Source organism: Rattus norvegicus, chromosome 3, assembly GCF_036323735.1.
Source record: "Rattus norvegicus strain BN/NHsdMcwi chromosome 3, GRCr8, whole genome shotgun sequence".
Classification (NCBI taxonomy): Eukaryota; Metazoa; Chordata; class Mammalia; order Rodentia; family Muridae; genus Rattus; species Rattus norvegicus.
In genome coordinates, this window is record NC_086021.1 from 173320213 (window position 1) to 173340014 (window position 19802).

Consider the following 19802-nt stretch of genomic DNA (forward strand, 5'->3'; position numbering starts at 1 on the left):
TGAAATGTCTTTATTTTTCCTTTAGAGATTTCAAAGTTTTAGGTCTTGAATCAGATGTCTTGACCCATTTCAAATAGATTTTCATGATTTCCATGGAGGATGAGGGATATGGATCTAGTTTAATTCATTTATGAGTGGATATACAACTTTTCAACATTATTTGTTTTTTCCAGTGTATTTTGTTTTTGTTTGTTTGTTTTGGGCACAGCTGTTGACATTTAGGAGGCTGTAGCTGGGGGATTTATGTTTGATTCCTCAATTTCTCTATTGGCTTCTGGCAATTAACTTGCTCATGTTATTCTGGGGCCAGAGCTGATGACTTCTGGCAACTGACTGCTGCTGATAGCAGCAGTGGATTAGAAAAAGGAAATGAACTATTAGGGCTCTTTACTCTTTCTTTACTCAGGGGCCTTTTGCTGACAGCAAGAAGCTTAGAGCTCATTAACTCATCATGAGCCAGAGAGAAAGGAAAAGAAAAAGAGAAAGGCACACACAGAGGCACACCGGATGAAGCAGAAAAGAGGGATGCCAAACTTATTTTTGCACTCAGCTTTTTAGATAAAAGTTCTCTATGTAAGAAAAAAATACCCCATAGATGAAATGTTACACAAGAGTTGCAGAATGATGTTGATAGTAAGTTCAGAGCAGTGTTTCATTCTGTAAGCTCATTATAAGTTCAAAGCAACAGTTTCACATGGCCTTGCTTTATCATAGTGCACAGCTGTGGCCTGACCTAGAATTAATGTTTTCCTTGATTGTAAATTTGTTCCAAGTCTATTTTCTTTTCCTAGTGCAATTAGCTCATGACACAGCACTAAATTTGCAGCGTTTTATTCTACGGGGGCGGGGGGACTTAAAATTACTTGAATCAAGCTCAAGGCCCTGGGTTTGGTCCCCCGCTCCGAAAAAAAAGGAAAAAGGAAAAAAAATTACTTGAATCAATCCAGGAGCTCTATAACAATCATTATTAGGAATTATGAAATCATCAAGCTGTCTAAACAGCATTATTACACGAAAGTATTATTCTTCATATTGATTCTGCAGGAAATCCCCCCAGGAAACATGAGGTCATGTTAGATATATGGGAGAATATGAAAATGGTAGCAGGAAGCAATCCTGAGACGAATTCTCTGGGGTCCATGTCTCTCTCCACAGCACACTCATCATGGCCATGCAACAGTGGGCCATCTCCAGAAAACTCACTTGCTTGTCACAGCCCCCTCTGAATGGCTATCACCACCAGACTAATACAATCTTCTAAGCCAAAGTAGGGAATTAAAGGGAATATGCTGATTTAAGCAACATTTACAATTTCAGAAGCAAATTCAGTGCCCCGATAGTGGGGCATGGTCGCCCACCGTACCTACGCAACGACCTCGTGGGAAATGTTCAGTGATAGAAGGAACTGCCTGTGGAGGCGTTTCGGTAATCTGCAGGGGCAAAGAACGGAAGTAGGATTTCCATTTATCTACCCACCACAGCGAAACCAAGCATGGCAAAAATAAAATAACCCAAGCTACTCATGAGAAAGGTGGCCTATCGCTGTTGTCAGGGTTGGGGTAGAGGGAGAGCAGGAATGGGGGATGGGGCTTGCCACTAGTTCAAATATTCTTTTATGCACCGACCTGAATTTGGAGGACTGCCTACGTTTTTCATGCACAAATAAAACAACAAATGAATACAAACCAGAATCAGGAGAAAAGAAGTTTATAAATGTGTACCCTTGGCATTTTATCATAAACAGGGGAGGGACTCAGGAGTCTCATCCTCCCTGAGGGACTTTTGGCACTTAATGATTGCTTGCTGGGGAGGGGAAATAACTTTCTTCAGTGTTGTAGATAGTGGTAAGTTGTTCTTGCTCAGTAAATAACTCCACCTACAGTCAGGCAAGAAACTCTAAACGCACTGGCCACACACAAAGGCGAGACTTGAAAGTAGAAGGTTTGCTGAGAAGCAAGAGAGAGGGATGGGGGACATGCATGTGTAAAACTGTCAAAGAATCAAAAACAGACACACACATGCGCACGCGCGCGCACACGCATGTGTGCACACACACGACACGCAGAAGCAACTGTTGTACACCATTACCTCATCCCCACTGTGAGGCCATCTGCTCCCCCACAGGTCCCACTGAAGATGTGCTCAGCCTTCTGCTCTTCCTCTTCTCTCTGTCTCTTTTGCAAATCCCCACCTCAGCAGGCAGCTTCCTTGTCTCTTGGAGCTTTTCCTTCAGTATGTTCTTAAGGCGATCTGCTGATCACCTACTGAGAGTTCAACTGCTGTTATCTTCCTCCGTGAGCCCATGTTGCAAGCCTGTATCGGTGTGTGTGTGTGTGTGTGTGTGTGTGTGTGTGTGTGTGTGTGTGTGTGTGTGTTGTGACAGTACATCTACACATTTGTACACATGCATGTGGATAGAAGTCAATGTTGGGAATTTCTTCTATTGCTCTGCCACCTTTCATTTTGAGACAGGATCTTTCATTGAACCTGGAACTCATTAATTCTAGAAGATGGCTGGCTCGTGAGCCCCACAGTTCCCTGTGCCTCTGCCGTCCCAGCACTGGGGTTACAGGTATGCTGACATGGGCAGCTTTTTATGTGAGTGTCAGGGATCCGAACTCAGATCCTCGTGATTTATGCAGCAAGCACTTCAGCAACCGAGCCATCTACCCCCACTTTATCCTGTTCGCTACCCCCAAAGCACATTTCATCTTGTATGCATTTCCTTATGTAACAAGTGAGCCTGGTTTGAACACTGAAGTATGACATTTTCTGTAATGCTTTCTCTTTTCTTTGCAGCAGTTAGACATTTCATCGGTTTGGTGGCTGTCTTTTCTTCTTTTGTTTTGACTATTTTGGTTCACATTGTATCAGTATGTTTTATTTTCAACACGGGTTGTGTCAAGTTCTTTTAATTGCAGTTAACAGGAATGCACAGACACATAATATAGTCCCCAGTGATTGGAAGATTCCAACAGGAAAGATGTCTGTCCCTCGATAGTCAAGTTGTTCCTCCCTCAATGCTTCTAAGGTTCTTTTATAATATATTTTGATTATATAATTTCTTCTCCCTCAACTCTTCCCAGATTCTCTCCACTTTCCTACCCCCTTAACTTCATGTTCTCTCTTCTTCTCTCAGAACAGAACCAAACAAAACAACAATAAACCAAAACCAAAACCTGAAGATCAAAAGAAAAGAAAACAAAACAAAAAAACCAAAAACAAAACAAAAAAACCAAAAAAAAAGGGAAAATAAGATGTTTTAAAAATGCTAAAAACCAAACCAAACATGGACCAAAACCAACAGCAACAAAAGAATGAGCAAATGAGTGAGCGAACAAAGGAGCAATTACCATGAATCCATTTTGTGTTGGCCACAAGCCCCCGCATCGGGCCAGCCCTGGAGTGTGGCTGATACACCCAGTGTCACTGCACTGGAGAGGCCTGACTTTCCCTCTCCCAGTAGGCATCAGTTGAAAATGGTTTCTTGTTTAGGGTGGGGCTTTGTGTCTACCCCTGCCTCTCAGTACAGGCACTTTGTCTGGTGTGAACTGTGTGGGTATTGCTTCTGCTGCCACGGTCTCTGTGAGCTCTTCTGTGTACTGTGTGATGCACATGACACCTGGAAGATTCTGTCCCCTTGGAGTCATCTGTCGCCTCTGGCTGTCATTGCCTCTTAGTGAGGCTACCGTGGGTACCACCACTCTCACAGCTCCGTCATACTGCTCAAGGGCTGCAAGAAGAAGATGCCAGAGGGCTGGCCACAAAGATGAAGTCACAGATCCCGGGGCAAGGCTGGCAAGGAGCCCAAACCCAAGTCTGGATGTGCTTGGCTATCCGGTCTGGTACAACAGAGCTCTGCAAGAAAGCTCCCCACTCTGCTGTGGTCTTTGAGGGGGTGATTTTGGGGTTCCCTTTCCAGGAAGTCCCTCAGGAGCTCTTTAGGAAAGGTCTTCTCACACCGCATCAAAACACTGAACCCAAGTAACTTACGCCAGAGATAGAAAGTGTGACGCAGGGCCAGCCGCTGGCAAAGACGTGTGGACGGGTTCAATGGGCTGTGCATCTATAAAAATGAATGTATTTAATAATGAAATTACCCTTAAATTTACTTCTTTTTACATTTAAAAATAAATGTAGAAAAAGAATAAAATGTATTAAATAAAAATCTAGGGTGGTGTTTGTCTGGAACACATGTGTATTCTGGCGTACTTTAAATCACGTGCAGACCCACTGCCACCTACCTGTGTGACAGGGGATTGATATCTGGAAACTTTAGTAAGCAGTAAAAACTAACCATTAAAAATGAACCCATCAAAACGTGATCAAGTGATGGCTCTCAAAAGAAGGAACACAGATGACTGACTAGTATAAGGACACGTTGTAAAAGCAATGGTTCAGTGTACCTTTAAAATCATGGAAATGTTAACATATTATCTAAGTTTCCCTCTCTCCACCGTCACAGTAGCTATTATGAAAGGAACAGCTGAGATGGATAGATGGCTAGTGTGGCTCCAAGGCAAGAGAACCCCACCCGTTGCTGGTATGAGTGCGCACTGGTGCAGTCGCTGTAGAGATTAGTACAAAAGCCCAACGTTGAACCAATATATTGATCCAGTTATGCCATGCCTGGGCATATACACGAAGGAACCAAGGCCATTCACACCACAGAGATATCCGCACACCTCTATGCACTGCTTCATTATTCTAACCCCAGGAGCTAAGGTTTGGAAGAAGCCCCAGTGCCTCCCCTGTCAGACAAACAGATAAAGAAACTCAGGTACGTATCCACAATGAGATTTGATTTGGATTTAAAGAATGAAAGTGTGTCCTTTGCTGGAATAGATGGGAATGGAGACTATAATATTAATAATACAATATTAACCTGGACCCAGAGAGACTTTAAATGTCCTGTTTCCATCTGTCCTCTGTGCAAGGGTCCTTGGTGTTACATCTCTCAGGGCCGGCTTTCCTGATGCGCAGCTGTAAGGCTTACGGGCGCGCGAGTGGCTGCTTCTGTGTGTGCGCACGTGGAAGCTGGAGGGCAGCCTCAGCCGTCATTCAGAAAGGCCATCTGCCTACCAACTAGCCTAGACTGGCTGACTATTGATCCTCAAGGATCTGTCTGTCTGCCTTAGTCTTGGAAGCACCCGTCACGCTTGATAGACCTACACGGACGCTGGGGGCCGTGCTTGTGAAGCACCTGACCCTCAGAGAATCCATTTCAAAAGGAGAGAGGTCTGGTTGCCCATGCCTGTCATCCTAAGCACTAATGAGGGACAGGAGCATTGCAAGTTCAAGGCTGGCCTAGGCAGTACGGTAAGACCCAATTTCACAAAAAAGTGGGTACCGTCAATCAATAAAATGGAAGGTCAAGCTGGTCCTGTATGGCTCTGTCGTCGACGGTTTTATTTATTTATTTATTTATTTATTTATTTATTTATTTATTTTTAGTTATTTTTTTTCATACTAGGTATTTTGTTTGTTTCTCCCTCCCCCAGTTCTCCTCATCCTACTCACCCAACTTTACATTCTTTCTAAGGTTTTTATTTGCAAATATTGTCACCGGCTACTAAGATTAGACATATATTATTGGACGGCTAATTAAAACTATTATAATCTGACCTCAGCTCCTGCTCACACACATATATGTACGCAAACACACACACACACACACACACACACACACACACACACACACACACACCTCCTGTTTCTGAGTGTGATGGTTAATCTTGGTAGTCGTACATGAGCACATCTGGACTCCACTAAGAGTCAAGCAGCTGGGCATGCCTGCGGGGTTTCCATTAGATTATCTGAGGTGGGAAGATTCAGCTTAAACCTGAGCCACACTGTCTGGAGGCAACCCACACAAAAAGACATAGAAGAATGGAGCTTTTGGTTTTCGCCTGCCTGTCCTCACTCTTGTTGGTGGGGCCATTTATCCTGTACCTGCCCTACCTCTTCACTGGCGTTAGAATCCACTTTTTCAGGATTTTGACACAGACTAAAGATCGGCGCTCTTTGGTAATCCTCTTGGACTCCAGCACTGGATGAGAAGATAGCCATTGCTACTCAGATCACAACCTAGGAGCAGCCCCCTCTGCCCCTCATACCACGTTCATTCGTTCTCTCAGATTTGTTAGAGAACTTAGCTAATACACTGGCCCCAAACCTGTTACACGGCTGGGGTGAAGGTGACTTTGAACTTCTGACCCACTCGCCTCTACCTCCTGAATTGAGTGTGTACACATCACGCTGCAAACTGCACCTTGGGCCTCATTCACACGTAGTAAACGTTTTATCAGCTGAGTCGCAGCACCAGCTCTGGTTAACATTTATTCTTCCAACATGTGAAGATTTAATTATTTTACCCCCAAATTATCTGCCCTTTAACATCCTCCTCTCAAAACTAAAAACGCTGTTTACTACCACTCAAATAGTCTACGGTAATTATGATGCGTTGACTCCGGGCAAAATTAGTTTCCATCTACAGATTGTAAAAATATATAAGTAATGAGCTTTCAGAATGAAATGATGGGGCAAATGCAGGATAGGTTTGTACATTTCAAAGGGGGGAAATGCAAGAAAGTATGGGTCCATGTCCCCAAAACTTTCAAATTAAGACTGTCCAATCCTATTCTGTTTTACTTAAGCTATGTGATTTAATATTCACACATGCATATAAGGTGATATAAGGTGTTTGTTAAATCAAACCTACCCCTCATTCCCTCCTTTCAATTCTTCCCCTATTTCCGATACCACTTTTCTTCCCCAACTTCATGTTGTCTCTCCCCGGTCCCCTCTCTCCCACTAAGCCCTTTTAGTGCTCGAGATATGTGCTTGAGTGTGGGACCACCCACTGTGTGCTTGGGACCACCTACTGGAACAAAGGTAGCACCTTATGTTCTCTCCCCCTGTCCACTCCCCAAAAAATACACAAGTGATTTTTTTTCTTCCCTTAGTTACTGTTCTATTGTTGTGAAGAGATACCATGCCCAAGGCAACTCTTAGGGGTGAAAGAGAGGAGGGGATGGGGGGAGGAGCTGTGTGAGGGAGGGTCTTGGAGGAGAGGGGGCTTCAATAGGAATGTAAAGTGAATAAATAAATAAATAAATAAATAAATAAATAAATAAATGAAAAAAAAGAAGGCATTTAAGTGGGGGCTTGCTTACAGTTTCGGAGGGTTAGTTCCGTGATCATCATGGTGGGAAGCAGACAGGCATAGTGTTGGAGCAGTAGCCGAGAGCTTTACATCGTGATCCCCAAGCAGCAGGCACAGAGAGTTACTGGACCTAGCATGGGCTTTTGAAACGTCACATCCCCAGTGACACACTTCCTCCAACAAGGCCACACTGCCTTATCCTTCCAAACACTTCCTAACATGGGGACTAGGCATACAAATAGGTGAGCTGCCATGGGGAGAGGGGCATTCTCATTCTAACCATGCATCTCCCAGCAGCCATCAAGTATCCGTAGCTCCTCAGTTGAGAGGTGAGATATCAAGTGACCCTGAGCTGAGATGTGGGCTAACTTGGTTTTGCACAAGCCTTGTGCTTGCAGTCCAAGATGCTCTGAAGTTCATGTATGCAACTGTGCTGTCTTTCCAGTAGACACCGTCTCATTCAGATACCTGCTCCCTTTGGCTCTTATAATCTTCCTGTCTCCTAGCCCAGGATGACCACTGAAGACTTCACTCTTTGACTGTCTGTGTGTTGACCAGATGTAGGTCTCTTCAGTGATCACCGTCTATTGAAGAGAGAACTCTCTTAGGTGAGAGTGGAGAGATGCACCATTTATGGATATAAGGATAAGAACTCTAGGAGTAGCTTATTACTGGGTCCATTTAACCGAATAATAGTAGTAGGATCTTCCCTATGGCCTATGACCTAGCCAGCCACAGCTTTTGGGTGTAGTTAATGGTATCAGGCATTGGTTTCACCTTGTGGAGTAGGACTCAAGTTCAATCCGAAAGTGGTTGACTGATCACTCCCATAATATCAGTGCCACTATGGCTCTAGGGGACATACATCACCAGGCCAGTTTTGATATTCTAATTCACAGGGTTCAACAATGGGTAACCGTGTTGATGACTTCTTCTTCCCTAGTAAACATGCATCGTACCTTTCAACACTGTGAAAGCAAGACAGTAGGATGAAGCTTCCAGGTCAGGACACAGATTGATCTCTCCGTGACCTGTGACTCAGATATGTGGTGTCTTCAGTGATAGAATCTTACCATTAAGTTGTAGAGGGTAACTAGGAGCAATGGCAATAGTGTTGGTGTTGGGGGCGGGGGGTGGGGAGGTCCCAGTGGCCAACAACTCAGAAAGAGGTAACCTATATTTGGCATGGGGCTTTTTGTCTGATAGCCTGTAGTGTCTGAGTGAGACATTGTTTCTCTATTAAATATTGACTCCCTATATCCATCCTGCTTTAAGACATCAGGAGAAATCTTGTGTTTCCATCCAGAGGTGGTACCCAAACCTTTTGAGTCTACAGCAAAGGAGAACTCCCTCTTTGCGCCTAGTGAAGTGACCAAACCTTCCAGAATAAAAAAGTAGCAGTGACTCTGTGACCTGCACATGTTTCTCTACGTCTGTGGCACCAGGGGCAAGTCTTAGGAAACGGCACTCTTCCTTTTCCATAAATATCAAATGTATTAGTAAGCAACCTGTCAACCCAATTCCCAGGCTGCGGAATCACAGAAAGACACTAGAATCACACTTACTTGATTTCATGAAGCTAATGACAGTCGGAGGAAACTTTCCCACATGCAAATGGTGGGCCTATGCTCAGAAAGAAAAACAAATTTAATAGAAAATTGTAATGTTATCCTATATCTTTGGTTGTGAGCCCAGTCTTTAGTGGCCATTTCTCCAGCCTAAAAATTGATGTTTCTATGGTGGTGTTGGAATTGGAAACTAACCCCTTTGGGTCTGTGATTTTTTGACTCTGATTGTCAGTTTCTAAAGGTCCAGTAGGAAAAGAGTCATGAGGTATTTTAAGGTTGACTTTAGGTGGCTCACAGGGTAACTGGTATACTTCTAGCAACTGTATAACCCAGACATCTACACATGTGGGTTTTATTGCTATTTTCCTCAATGCTACACAATTTCCTCTTCCTTTTGGAACTGCCCATCGGGAATGTTCCCAAACCCAGATATCTGTAGGAATCAGATCTCAGTGAACAAGAGCGAGTGATGCAGAAAGTTATTTTTTTATTGGAAAGCTAGTGTCTGGGGGAAGCTCCAGGGGCAGAAGTCCTACAGAAAAGCGAAAGTGAGTAGAGGATTGTCCATGAACCAACGAACTGGAATGATGTTGCAGCCTGCATCTTGAAGGTATCATAGACTTGACTCTGGTGAGGTGAGTCCTAGAACGAGAAGGAGTGTTGGTGATATATGAGGGTAGCCAGAAGTTGAGACATAGATAAACGGATTTATGCCCCTTTCAACTTTACCAGAACCAGTTTCTACAAATTGGGGTGCTCTGCCACTAATGCCTCTAATCAATGGACCACAAGTGTGTCCATGGTTTTTTTTTTTTTTTTTTTTTTTGTTGTTGTTGCTCTCCCTTTCTTAATGCAAACAAGGCAGTGAACATTGTCCTTTTTCTGGGGCTCAGATTTCACTCCCTTTGTCACAAATGTCCAGCAGTCACCTATGGGCCCTTAAGACTTTGTGCTCACTTTCGAAGTCTCCCTGCATTACAAGCACAGCCTTGAAACCACACAACCCTTTTACTTTGTTCTTTGAGAATCTCATACACATACATAGTGCACCGATTGGGACCAGTCCCGTCACTTCTTATATCCTTCTCATCCTGGCCACCTCCACTCCTTCCTACAAGTCCCTTTCTCACAGTCATATTTTGTTTTGTGACCAACTGAGTTGAACCAGAGCTGCTAACATGGCTACAAGTCTGGACCATCAGAATTCAACAGGGTCACCATTGGACATACAACTGAATATAGTGTCTGCTCCAGGCAGAGATCTTTGTAACCAAATCTTCCATCTGATGGAAAAGCAGCTAATCCTTAACCCCATGGATTGTGATGGAAAGCAGAGGTCCCAGGGGACTCAAGAACACGCACTGGTGTAGAGAAAGAGCTCAGCTGCAATACCACCTTATACCAATATAAGCAAGAAACCAATCTTTTTTTTTTATCAAGTCAAAGTGTAAGAACAAATAAGATTCCATCATGAAATGTTAAATATGATTGCATAGGTGGTACACATTTAATAATATAAACTGTCTGTGCTCAGAGAAGCACTGAAAAGTGCTCCCTGAATGTAGTAATTCAGGACCAATTGTTAACTTAGCTTGCTTACTCTGCCTTTACTCTACAAGGACTCATTTTACCAGGGTCTGTTCTTCATCCTTCTAAAAGTGTGTAACAATACTTCTACTGATAGTAACAAATGGGTATCAATCCATAATGGATCCAGGATTTCCTTATATACCACAAGTAAAATTTTGGGATAAATATCTTTCCTACTTGGTGGAAACATACCTTGACATTGATCTTGGTCTTCAGTTGCTCAGTGAATATGTTATCCCTTAAGTTGAGCCTGATATAGGCCTGCCCCTCCCTTTGTAAAAAAGTTATCCTGATTAAAATTTTTCTGTTGTTGTTGTTCCTGTAATTTCTTTCTGTATTGTGCAAGATATCCTTTATAGGATTGGGAGCGTTCTTGTCCAAATTGTCGTTGTTGTCCAAATTGGGATAAGTCTTCCTCTGTTTTCATCTGTTGGGTAGACTTCTGTTGTACAGAGAGGTCATCATCGTCAAATTGTTTCCGCACTTGTGACAAATCTTCATCCATGGCAAATCCTTTCTGTTGAGTTTGTTGAGAAAACCCTTTGAGGGATTTTTGTTGGCCAAAGGACTTTAGTTGGGCACTTTGAGATTTTACTTGGCTAAAGGAGGATTGTTTTTGGGATTTTTGTTGACCATAGGATTTTAGTTGGGCATCTTGGTCGAAAGACTTCAGTTGAGTCTCTTCACCATAGGATTTTCTCTGACCATAGGAGGATTTCATTTGGCCACTTTGGGACTTTACTTGTCCGAAGGATTTGGCCTGGGATTCTAGGGATTTCGTCTGCCCATAGGATTTCATTTGGCCATAGGATTGTAGTTGACCACCTTGGGATTTTCTTTGTCCAAAGGATTTTATTTGGGACTCACTGGCTTTCATTTGTCCAAAGGATTTTACTTGGGACCCACTGGATTTCATTTGTCCAAAGGATTTCACTTGGGACCCACTGGATTTCATTTGTCCATAGGATTTTAATTGGGACCCACTGGCTTTCACTTGTCCGAAGGATTTTAATTGGGACCCACTGGCTTTCACTTGGCCAAAGGATTTTAATTGGGACTCACTGGATTTCACTTGTCCAAAGGATTTTAATTGGGATCCTCCAGATTTCAGCTGTCCACTGGATTTTACTTGTCTAAAGGATTTTATTTGGGATTCTTGGGATTTCAATTGGGATACTTGTCCTTTACGACAAATCGCGGCCCCCTTTACACCTGTATGCTCTTGTGAAACACTTGTCTGCGCCATGTCACCACCATCCTGGCCGAACATCTGGTGTTGTGATTGCATGAAAATGCTTTCTTCAGCTGCTTCCTCACTTCCTCCTTTGAGCCCGAAATTGAGGTGGCCTTTCTGACCAAGCATAAACCCTGATGAGCTGCTCTGGAAGTGACCTTTTGTCCCACCTGGTAATTGAGAGGAGGAAGGTTTAAGTTACATGATCTGCACAGTCCTTCCAAGTCTCATTTCCAAAATTTCCTCATAAAACCATTGATGTTCCCACAAGGGTTTTGGTTTTCAGTAGAGAAGAATTAGGTCTCATTTTAAAAAAAAATTCCCCTATGAAAGGATCTGCTACTCCCAGAGCACCCTTAAAAACATTCTCCCTGAGTGACTTTCCCTCTAGTCACCATCTCCCTACTCACCATACTGTCCAACCACAGCTGCCTGTCTTTCCAGAAGGAGGAACAGAGATAGAATGAAGATAGAGGACTTCATCTTGTCAAGAAGGACCTTCACTGAGAGCTGAGCTGACTTTCACATTTATATATTCTCTAGCTGGATGTATTACAGATATGACTGACACTACAAAAGGCACTGCCTCTTTTTTAAAAAAAATTATCTCTAAATGTCAACTTCCTCCCCTCTGCACAGTTGGGGACATTGGTAATGTTCCCAGGTACTTTGCACAGGGATGCAATGTCAGGGACCTTTTCTATGTCATAAGCCTCAGCAAATCTTTATCAACCCTCTGACTTTATCACATACCCTTTGCAAACAAAGTGTGTTTTCTAGTATATTTATTCTATGCATGTTTTATAAGGACAGATTGGACCTTTTATTTTCAAACAAAATCCAGAGTAGAGCGGGGAAGAGATTTTTTTTTCTTCTTTTATGCTCCGAGAGTAACCAGGGCCTGATCAAATTTTCCTGGTCACAGTGTAGTGGAGCTGACACTGTTTAGCATGCTATCTCACAGAAGCCCATGAAGTTGCCTTTTTTACGTTGAATTTGACATAGCTTCTCATTTACAGGCAAAGGAGCAGTCACACATATAGAAAGGCACAGGAGACAACAGAACACAACGGAGCTCCGAATAAAAGTTTGAAGAATAAATGGAGACGGAGTCATAGCTGTGTGGCAGACCACCAGCCTAGTGAGCGTGAGGCTCTTGAGTTAAACCTCAGCCCTGGAAAAATAATCACTGGGGCCCATGAGTGTCCAAAGTAGCTGTGAGGTATAACTATGAACATTGACATACCGATGTCTGTATTTTTCTAAGAGAGACATGGGTGCTTGCTTTTAAGATGAGTTTGTTCTAGAAACACTGACAAGAGAAGACAGTGGTAGCTGTGGCTTGCTAGCAGCAACATTTCAAGTGTGTCCAGAGAAACGAGTTTGGGAGTGTATCTGGGAGGCAAGGTGAGGTGCAGAGACATTTTAAAGAATGGGGGCGAGACAACAGTTAAATGGTGACAGGAAATCACTGTTGAAAGAACAAAAGATACTGTTGGTTTCCTTGCTGAATGTATGTCATGGAATCCGACATAAAATTAAACTCAGTATATTTTAATACAGGAAACTCTGACAGGAGGGATAACATAATTGCCTTAGCAACGGGCTGTGGTGAACACTTACTGCCATTGGTGACGTCATTAGCATCCTGACACAAGATGGAAGACTTCCTTCTTGTTTAGAAACAGCTCTGTGCCACTGTGAGAGTAACAGGAAGGGCTGTTATGGCATTCGTGGCTCAGACATAGACTCAAAACGACGACGCCATGGCCAAGTTCTTGGGAGAAGAGGACACCCGTGCAGTGTTCCACTTTGCCTTCAGAACCATATGAAGGTAGTTCCGGAAGGAAGTCTACTTGAAAACATATTTTCAGTCATCCCATCCCAATAGTCTAGGTAGTCCTGTATGGAAGGGACAAATAAAAAGTCCACTCATGTCCTTATAAACAGAAAATGCATAAAATAAATACACTTATAAAGCACATGGGTTTTATGCTTGCACTCTGATCTCTTGCTAGGCTGCTCTCTACCTGGGAAAAGTGATTATTTCCCTCAGGAGACCGGTAAGTCACAATGAATCTATTCGGTATAAAATTGCTCACCATGCCTGCTCAACCCTATACCCCTGTCCCAGGTCTCTTTTCTGTGTTTTAGAAAAATCCAGGAACTGGATATTTTTTTTTTCCAACAGGAGGCAGTAAAGAACGGATCTGACAACTTTGATCACATTTCTGAATTAAGAATAAATTTCTTGATAATCCCTTTTTTTTAAATGCAGATAAAACCTTGGGGGGGGGGGGTAAGGTGTGCAAACAGATCACGGAGTTGACAATCATGAGTGTAATTATGCTGCATGTGCCAGAAGAGAACGCATTGAAATGAAAATTTAAGTTTGAGTGTGCGGTATACTGACGAGAGATGAAGGGAGAAACGAGCAATTGAACAGAAAGGAAGGAAGGAAGGAAGGAAGGAAGGAAGGAAGGAAGGAAGGAAGGAAGGAAGGATGGAAGGAAGGAAGGAAGGAAGGAAGGAAGGAAGGAAGGAAGGGAGGAAGAAAGAGAGAAAGAGAGAAAGAAAGAAAGACAGACACTTGGTGAGTAATCCACACATTGGATCCCTGGTGAATGACAGCAAAACACTTGCTAAAAAGTGTTTTTTGGTTTTTTTTGTTTTGTTTTGTTTTTTTAATATAGGACAGTTTCCTTTTGAAAACATGCTCTTATTAACAAAGGTGGCAAGATCTGACTCAGAAGTTGTAGAATGCTGTGCTCCGGGAACACTAATTTTCTTTCATAGAGTTAAACAACCGGAAAAGTGTGAGATAAACCACCCTGAGAACAGGCGGAAAACCTAGTGTGTGAGTGTCATAGGATTCCAGACAGCTATCCAAGATGATCTTCCCTAAGCTTACTACCTGTGCAGAGCGGTCAATGCCCTGAGTGTGTTTTTGACATGAGTGTGGCCATGTCAAGGATGCCAATGCCTTGGAGTCGTGAAAAGCCTTCACTTGGCCCGAGTATGGACCATAATGCAAGGTTGACCTTTAGCTGAAGCCACCATGTGCAGAAAATGCCAACCGCAGCTTCCTCATCCGGGTGAAGGCAGCCTGAGATTGCTCCCCTACAGAGACCTCCTACTGAGAGGAGCTCAACCATCTCCTTTGTGCCCTACATGATCAATACACTGAGTTTCTGGGATTGGCCCACCCGATCCCAGCTTTTCTGTGCAGGCCTCTGTCCTTTGTTCATTTCCAGTAATGACCCCAGTCGTGTCAGTCCTAAAGCTGTGCAGGTTATACAACCACCTATACCCGGGTGTACAGAATCAGTGTACAAGGTAGGAATGAAGAACCCTACCTTTTTTTTTTAACACATATGACATAAAATTTGCCATATAAATATTCTTTTACTTTCCAGCTTCATGATATTAAGTATATGCATAGTGCTAGTGTCTGTCTCCAGATGTTTTTCATAAAAAAACCCAAGTCTGTGACATTATAACCACACATTTCTCATCTCAGGCCGTCACGACCCACTAATTCATTACGTGTCTCTGTGGATTTTATAATCTGGATACTTATACAAGTGAAACGATACAGTACTATTTATTTATTCGCTCATATCTGCTGCTTCTAATTTAATGTCTCTAAAATTTCAGTTTTTTCTTGTCTTACTGTATTATTTTATTTTTGCTAATCATTTTATTATTCATTTGTATTTTAAATGATATCTCCCTTCCCAGTTACCCCTCCACAAACTCTCCGTCCCCTCCCCCCTCTCTCCCCCTCCCCTTTACCTCTATAAGGGTGCTTCTCCACCCACTCACCCACTCTCACCTCACCTCTCTAGCATCCCTCTTCACTGGGGCATCAAGCCTCCACAGGACCAAGGGCCTCCCCTCCCATAGATGTCAGATAAGGCCATCATCCTTGGCTATGTATGTATCTGGAGCCATGGATCCCTCCATGTGTACTCTTTGGTTGACGGTTAGTCTCTGGGAGCTCTGGGTGGTCTGGTTAGTTGATATTGTTCTTCCTATGGGATTGCAAACTCCTTCAGCTCCTTCAGTCCTTCCCCCATCTCTGCCATTGGGGTCCCTGGGCTCAGTCTAATGGTTGGCTGTATCTGCATCTGTATCAGTCAGGCCCTGGTAGAACCTCTCAGGAAACAGCCATACTGAGCTTCCGTCAGCAAGCACTTCTTGGCATCAGCAATAATGTGGGGATTTGGTGTCTGCAGATGGGATGGACCTCTTGGTGGGGCGGTCTCTGCATGGCCTTTCCTTCTATCTCTGTTCCACGTTTTTGTCCCTGTCTTTCCTTTGGACAGCTTTATTTTAATAATTCAAAATTTAAAACTATTTTTTTTGTGTGTTAGGCGTATGGGTATTTTGCCTGCATGTGTGCTGTGAGGTCCTTGTGTTCAGTGCCTATGGGGGCCAGAAGAGGATGTTGATCCTTTGGAACTGGAGTTAGAGACGCTCATTAGCAGCTATGAGAATGGTGGCAGTTGAACCTGCATTCTCTGACACGTCAACCTGTGCTGTCAATCACTGGGACATCTTTCCAGACCCATAGCTCAGTTTTGAAAGTGAGCTAATAGTCAAGAGTTTCCAAAAAAAAAAAAAAAAAAAAAAAAGAGTTTCCAAAAATTTCAGGACAACTAACATGTAAGGGATCAAATGAATTAAATCAGAACAAAACCCCAAACTCTAGAAAGTTATATTCTTTTTTTAAAAAAGTCATGAAATTGTATGTTTAGGAGTATAAGAAATAGATAGCATCAGAGGAATAAGAGGCTGAGAGTTTTCAGCGTAAAATGAATCCGAAAAATTAAAAATTTACCAAACAAGATGGAGGGAAGGACCTCCCATCTGAGCAAGATGCTCATATATTTCTGCGAGGTAACTTTGTGTAGAAACATACCAGCCTCTGCTATGTTCATTGATGCTCCTTATTTCCTCCACCACCATCACACTGGTAAATGGAGTGCTTCTACCTATTTTTTTTTTTTTGGTTCTTTTTTTCAGAGCTGGGGACCGAACCCAGGGCCTTGCGCTTCCTAGGTAAGCGCTCTACCACTGAGCTAAATCCCCAACCCCGCTTCTACCTATTTTTAACACACAGTTCACATTTCTCTTAAGAGGCAGGCTTGCTATAACCATTGCAACTACAGGCCATGCTCTTGGGTTCTTCCCCCACCAGAGTGTCCTTGCAGGCAGCAGGAAGACTCCAGTTGTGGACAAGAGAGCCACATTGATCACCAAAGAGGAATACCCATGTGACCTTGATGACACCTTTCAGATCTTGGTTACTACAGGCACAAGAACCCTAGGTGTTACATGTTACACGCTTTGCTCAAATCACTCAAAACAATGACAGACGGGTGACTCTCCTCCAGATGCAGCACCCTCAGCTCCCACTCAGCCCCTGTCCTGGGAGGTCCTGTGGCCAGGAATGTCCATTTCTGATAGGACATAACCATCTGAAGCTAGCTCTGTCCTAGCCACGTCCTCTGCCATGTAGTTTGCCCGTGAGCCTTGTAATGGAAGCTGCTGGAATTGTAAACTGAGAGGCAAGATAGGTAGAGTTTAAAAGACACTTGTTATGACTCTTGATTGCCATAGTAGACCATGATCACCCCCTCCCATAGCACCAACAGTTGAATTCTTATTAGTAGGAGGTGCTTAGACCCTATGGAGATACAACCCACAGTGTAGTGTATACAGTGACTTCTGTGGATGAGAATTCCCAAGCTCTCTGAGCTCCAGTTGCATCATGGTTTGGATCTGAGGTGTCCTGAGCAGGGTCTGTGTGTGGCAAGCTTGACTCTCACCTTGAGGATCCCATCCCTGAGAAGGGATTGTATGTCAATACCTCTGACATCATCAACAGATTGACCCATTGGTAAATTAGTTCCTTGGCAATACTACTAGGAGGGGATGGAAAAGAGGAAGTGGGTCCCCCTTGGAGGAAGTGACCATTTTAGACATGCCTTTGGAGGGTACATCTGCCCCTCCTGATCTTTCTTTTCCACTCTGCTTACGGCCATCATGATGTGCGGTGGTTTCTCCATCACTTACTCTTGCCACCATGCTTCCCACCACAGGCCCACAGCAATGAAGCAAACCAGCGGTGGACTGAAGCCTAGGTTGAAGCCATAGGACTAAGCAATGCTTTTGGTGTTTTACATCACTTGCGTCAGGCTTTTGTGGTAGAAGGAAAAGCTACCTAACACAGTAACTACTTGGGGCTTTTCCTTTCTTCTTGGAATCCACCTGATTGTCATTGCATTAGAATAGCAACTTACTGCTAACTATGAATGACATTTGGGTCTGTTTGTCTAAGGATACACGGGGCCACTCTGGTGACGGTTCCTCTTCCTCTTCCTGCCCTTTTAACTCAGTGGGAGTTTGATTTCCTCCAAGTTCCTCTTCCTCCACAGTTTCAAGGAAGTTTCTGCAGGACCTACAAACTGGAATGACCAGCTCATTCTGAATACTGAATCCCTTAGACCTAACCCAGGTTTGAATCTAGGGCAGGAGTTTTTAGACACATTTCTGTACTTTCCCATGAAATTTGTACAGTTTAGGTCTTCTATCTATTCTTAAGGAAAGAACCATACTGTTTGTTACTCTAAGAGAAAAAAATGGACAAGAGTACTTTAAAGTCATCTTTTTTCTTCACTGTCCCAAGATGGCTCTCTCCTTTGAGCATCAAGACACCATGTTTGTGGCTTATTCGCTAAGCTTTCCCCTTCTCCTTTCACATCTTCATCAACCCCTTCATTTTCTATGCTGGTTGGTTTCCTTTCCCCTACCTTTTTTTAATGCCACTTTCCTTAATTAAATTTCCTTAATTAATTTACTAAATTGATTAACATTGTCATTGATGCTGCTGTTTTACAAGCCACAAGCCCCTTTGTGTTATCTGTGTCCTTGGAACAGAGGACTGGACAAGGATATTGTTCTTTGACCCACAGGTAACACTGACATTATCATGGTTATGCTCAGTAAGAACTCCTTGGAAAGTACTGAGATCACAGGGCACTGTGGTTCGTGGCAGCCTAATCTCTGAAGCCTGTGTAAGAGTAGTGGAGAGGATTCGACAGACTCCTCGGAGACCACGTAGCTCTCCTATCTCAGACTTGACAATCGGGTCTTTTTTTTATCTTTGTTCCCTCTCCTTCAGCACAGAGTTCATTGTGACATTTCCCTATGTGACATTTCATGTACTTGGCTCATACTCACCCTCCTCTTTCCTTGTCTTGTTCTCTCTTCCACCTCTCAGTGGTCACCGTCCTTCACCCAGAGTCCCTCTTCTCTGCTCATATATATATATATATATATATATATATATATATATATATATATATATATATATGTGTGTATGTATATGTATATGTATATATACACATATGTACATCAGTGTATGAAATTCTCACAAAAGAAATCTCATTGTATTTCTCACTGATGTGTGTCTCTGATGGCTAAAGGTGGTGAGCATTTGTTTGCTCACTAGTTGTTCATCTTAAAAAAACAAAACAGGGGCTGGAGTGATGGCTCAGTGGTTAAGAGCACTGACTGCTCTTCCAGAGGTCCTGAGTTCAATTCCCAGCAACCACATGGTGGCTCACAACCATCTGTAATGGGATCTGATGCCCTCTCCTGATGTGTCTGAAGACAGCTACAGTGTACTCATATACATTAAATAAATAAATAAAATCTTAAAAAAACAAAAACAACAACAACAACAAAAAAACAAAACAGAAAAACTCATTCTATTTTATTTTCCACTGTGTGTGCCTGAGTGTATGGATGTGTACCATGTATATGTGGAAGGCCTCAGAGGTCAGAAAGGGGTTGTCGAACGCCCTAGAACTTTCTGTGTCTGAGTAGGTGAAGCTGTTATGTGGTTGTGAGCCATTGTTTTGGCCCCTCTACTTCATCTTTTGAGAAGTGTCTGTCCGGTAGATTTGCCTGTTTACCAATTGGATGATTTAGGTCTTAGGGTCAAATTTCTGTGTGCTAAATACATTCTAAATAGACATGTCCCCAGAGAGGAGCTGGCAAGGATTTTCTCCTTTGTACTGTTAGCATGAATCATTCTGGTCTGCAGAATTTGATTCAATCCAAGTTGTCATTTCTTGCTTTCCTTTCTGAACTGTTGGGGCCCCCTCCAGAGCACCCCTTTCTGTCTCACACATGGAAGCATTTTACTCTAGCAATTTTGAAGTTTCACATTTTT

The 19802-nt window shown here is 43.1% G+C and overlaps 1 protein-coding gene across 1 annotated transcript; it reads right to left on the bottom strand.

Annotated features, from left to right (window-relative positions):
- Nucleotides 1-9200: 9200 nt before the first annotated feature.
- Semg1 (semenogelin 1) lies at nt 9201-12049 on the bottom strand. Its single transcript, NM_012710.2, has 3 exons — nt 11968-12049; nt 10516-11727; nt 9201-9375 (listed from the first exon to the last, which is right to left on the bottom strand). The coding sequence occupies exons 1-2, from the start codon at nt 12038-12040 to the stop codon at nt 10556-10558; spliced, it is 1245 nt and encodes a 414-aa protein (NP_036842.2). The 5' UTR covers nt 12041-12049; the 3' UTR covers nt 9201-9375; nt 10516-10555.
- Between the last annotated feature and the right edge of the window lie 7753 nt (nt 12050-19802).

Excerpts from the sequence above, each read along its gene's own strand:
- Semg1 (NM_012710.2), bottom strand. The coding sequence starts at position 12,040 with ATGAAGTCCTCTATCTTCATTCTATCTCTGTTCCTCCTTCTGGAAAGA. Across the intron at positions 11,728-11,967 it reads AGCTGTGGTTGGACAGTATG|GTGGGACAAAAGGTCACTTC; the intron begins GTGAGTAGGGAG and ends CTCAATTACCAG.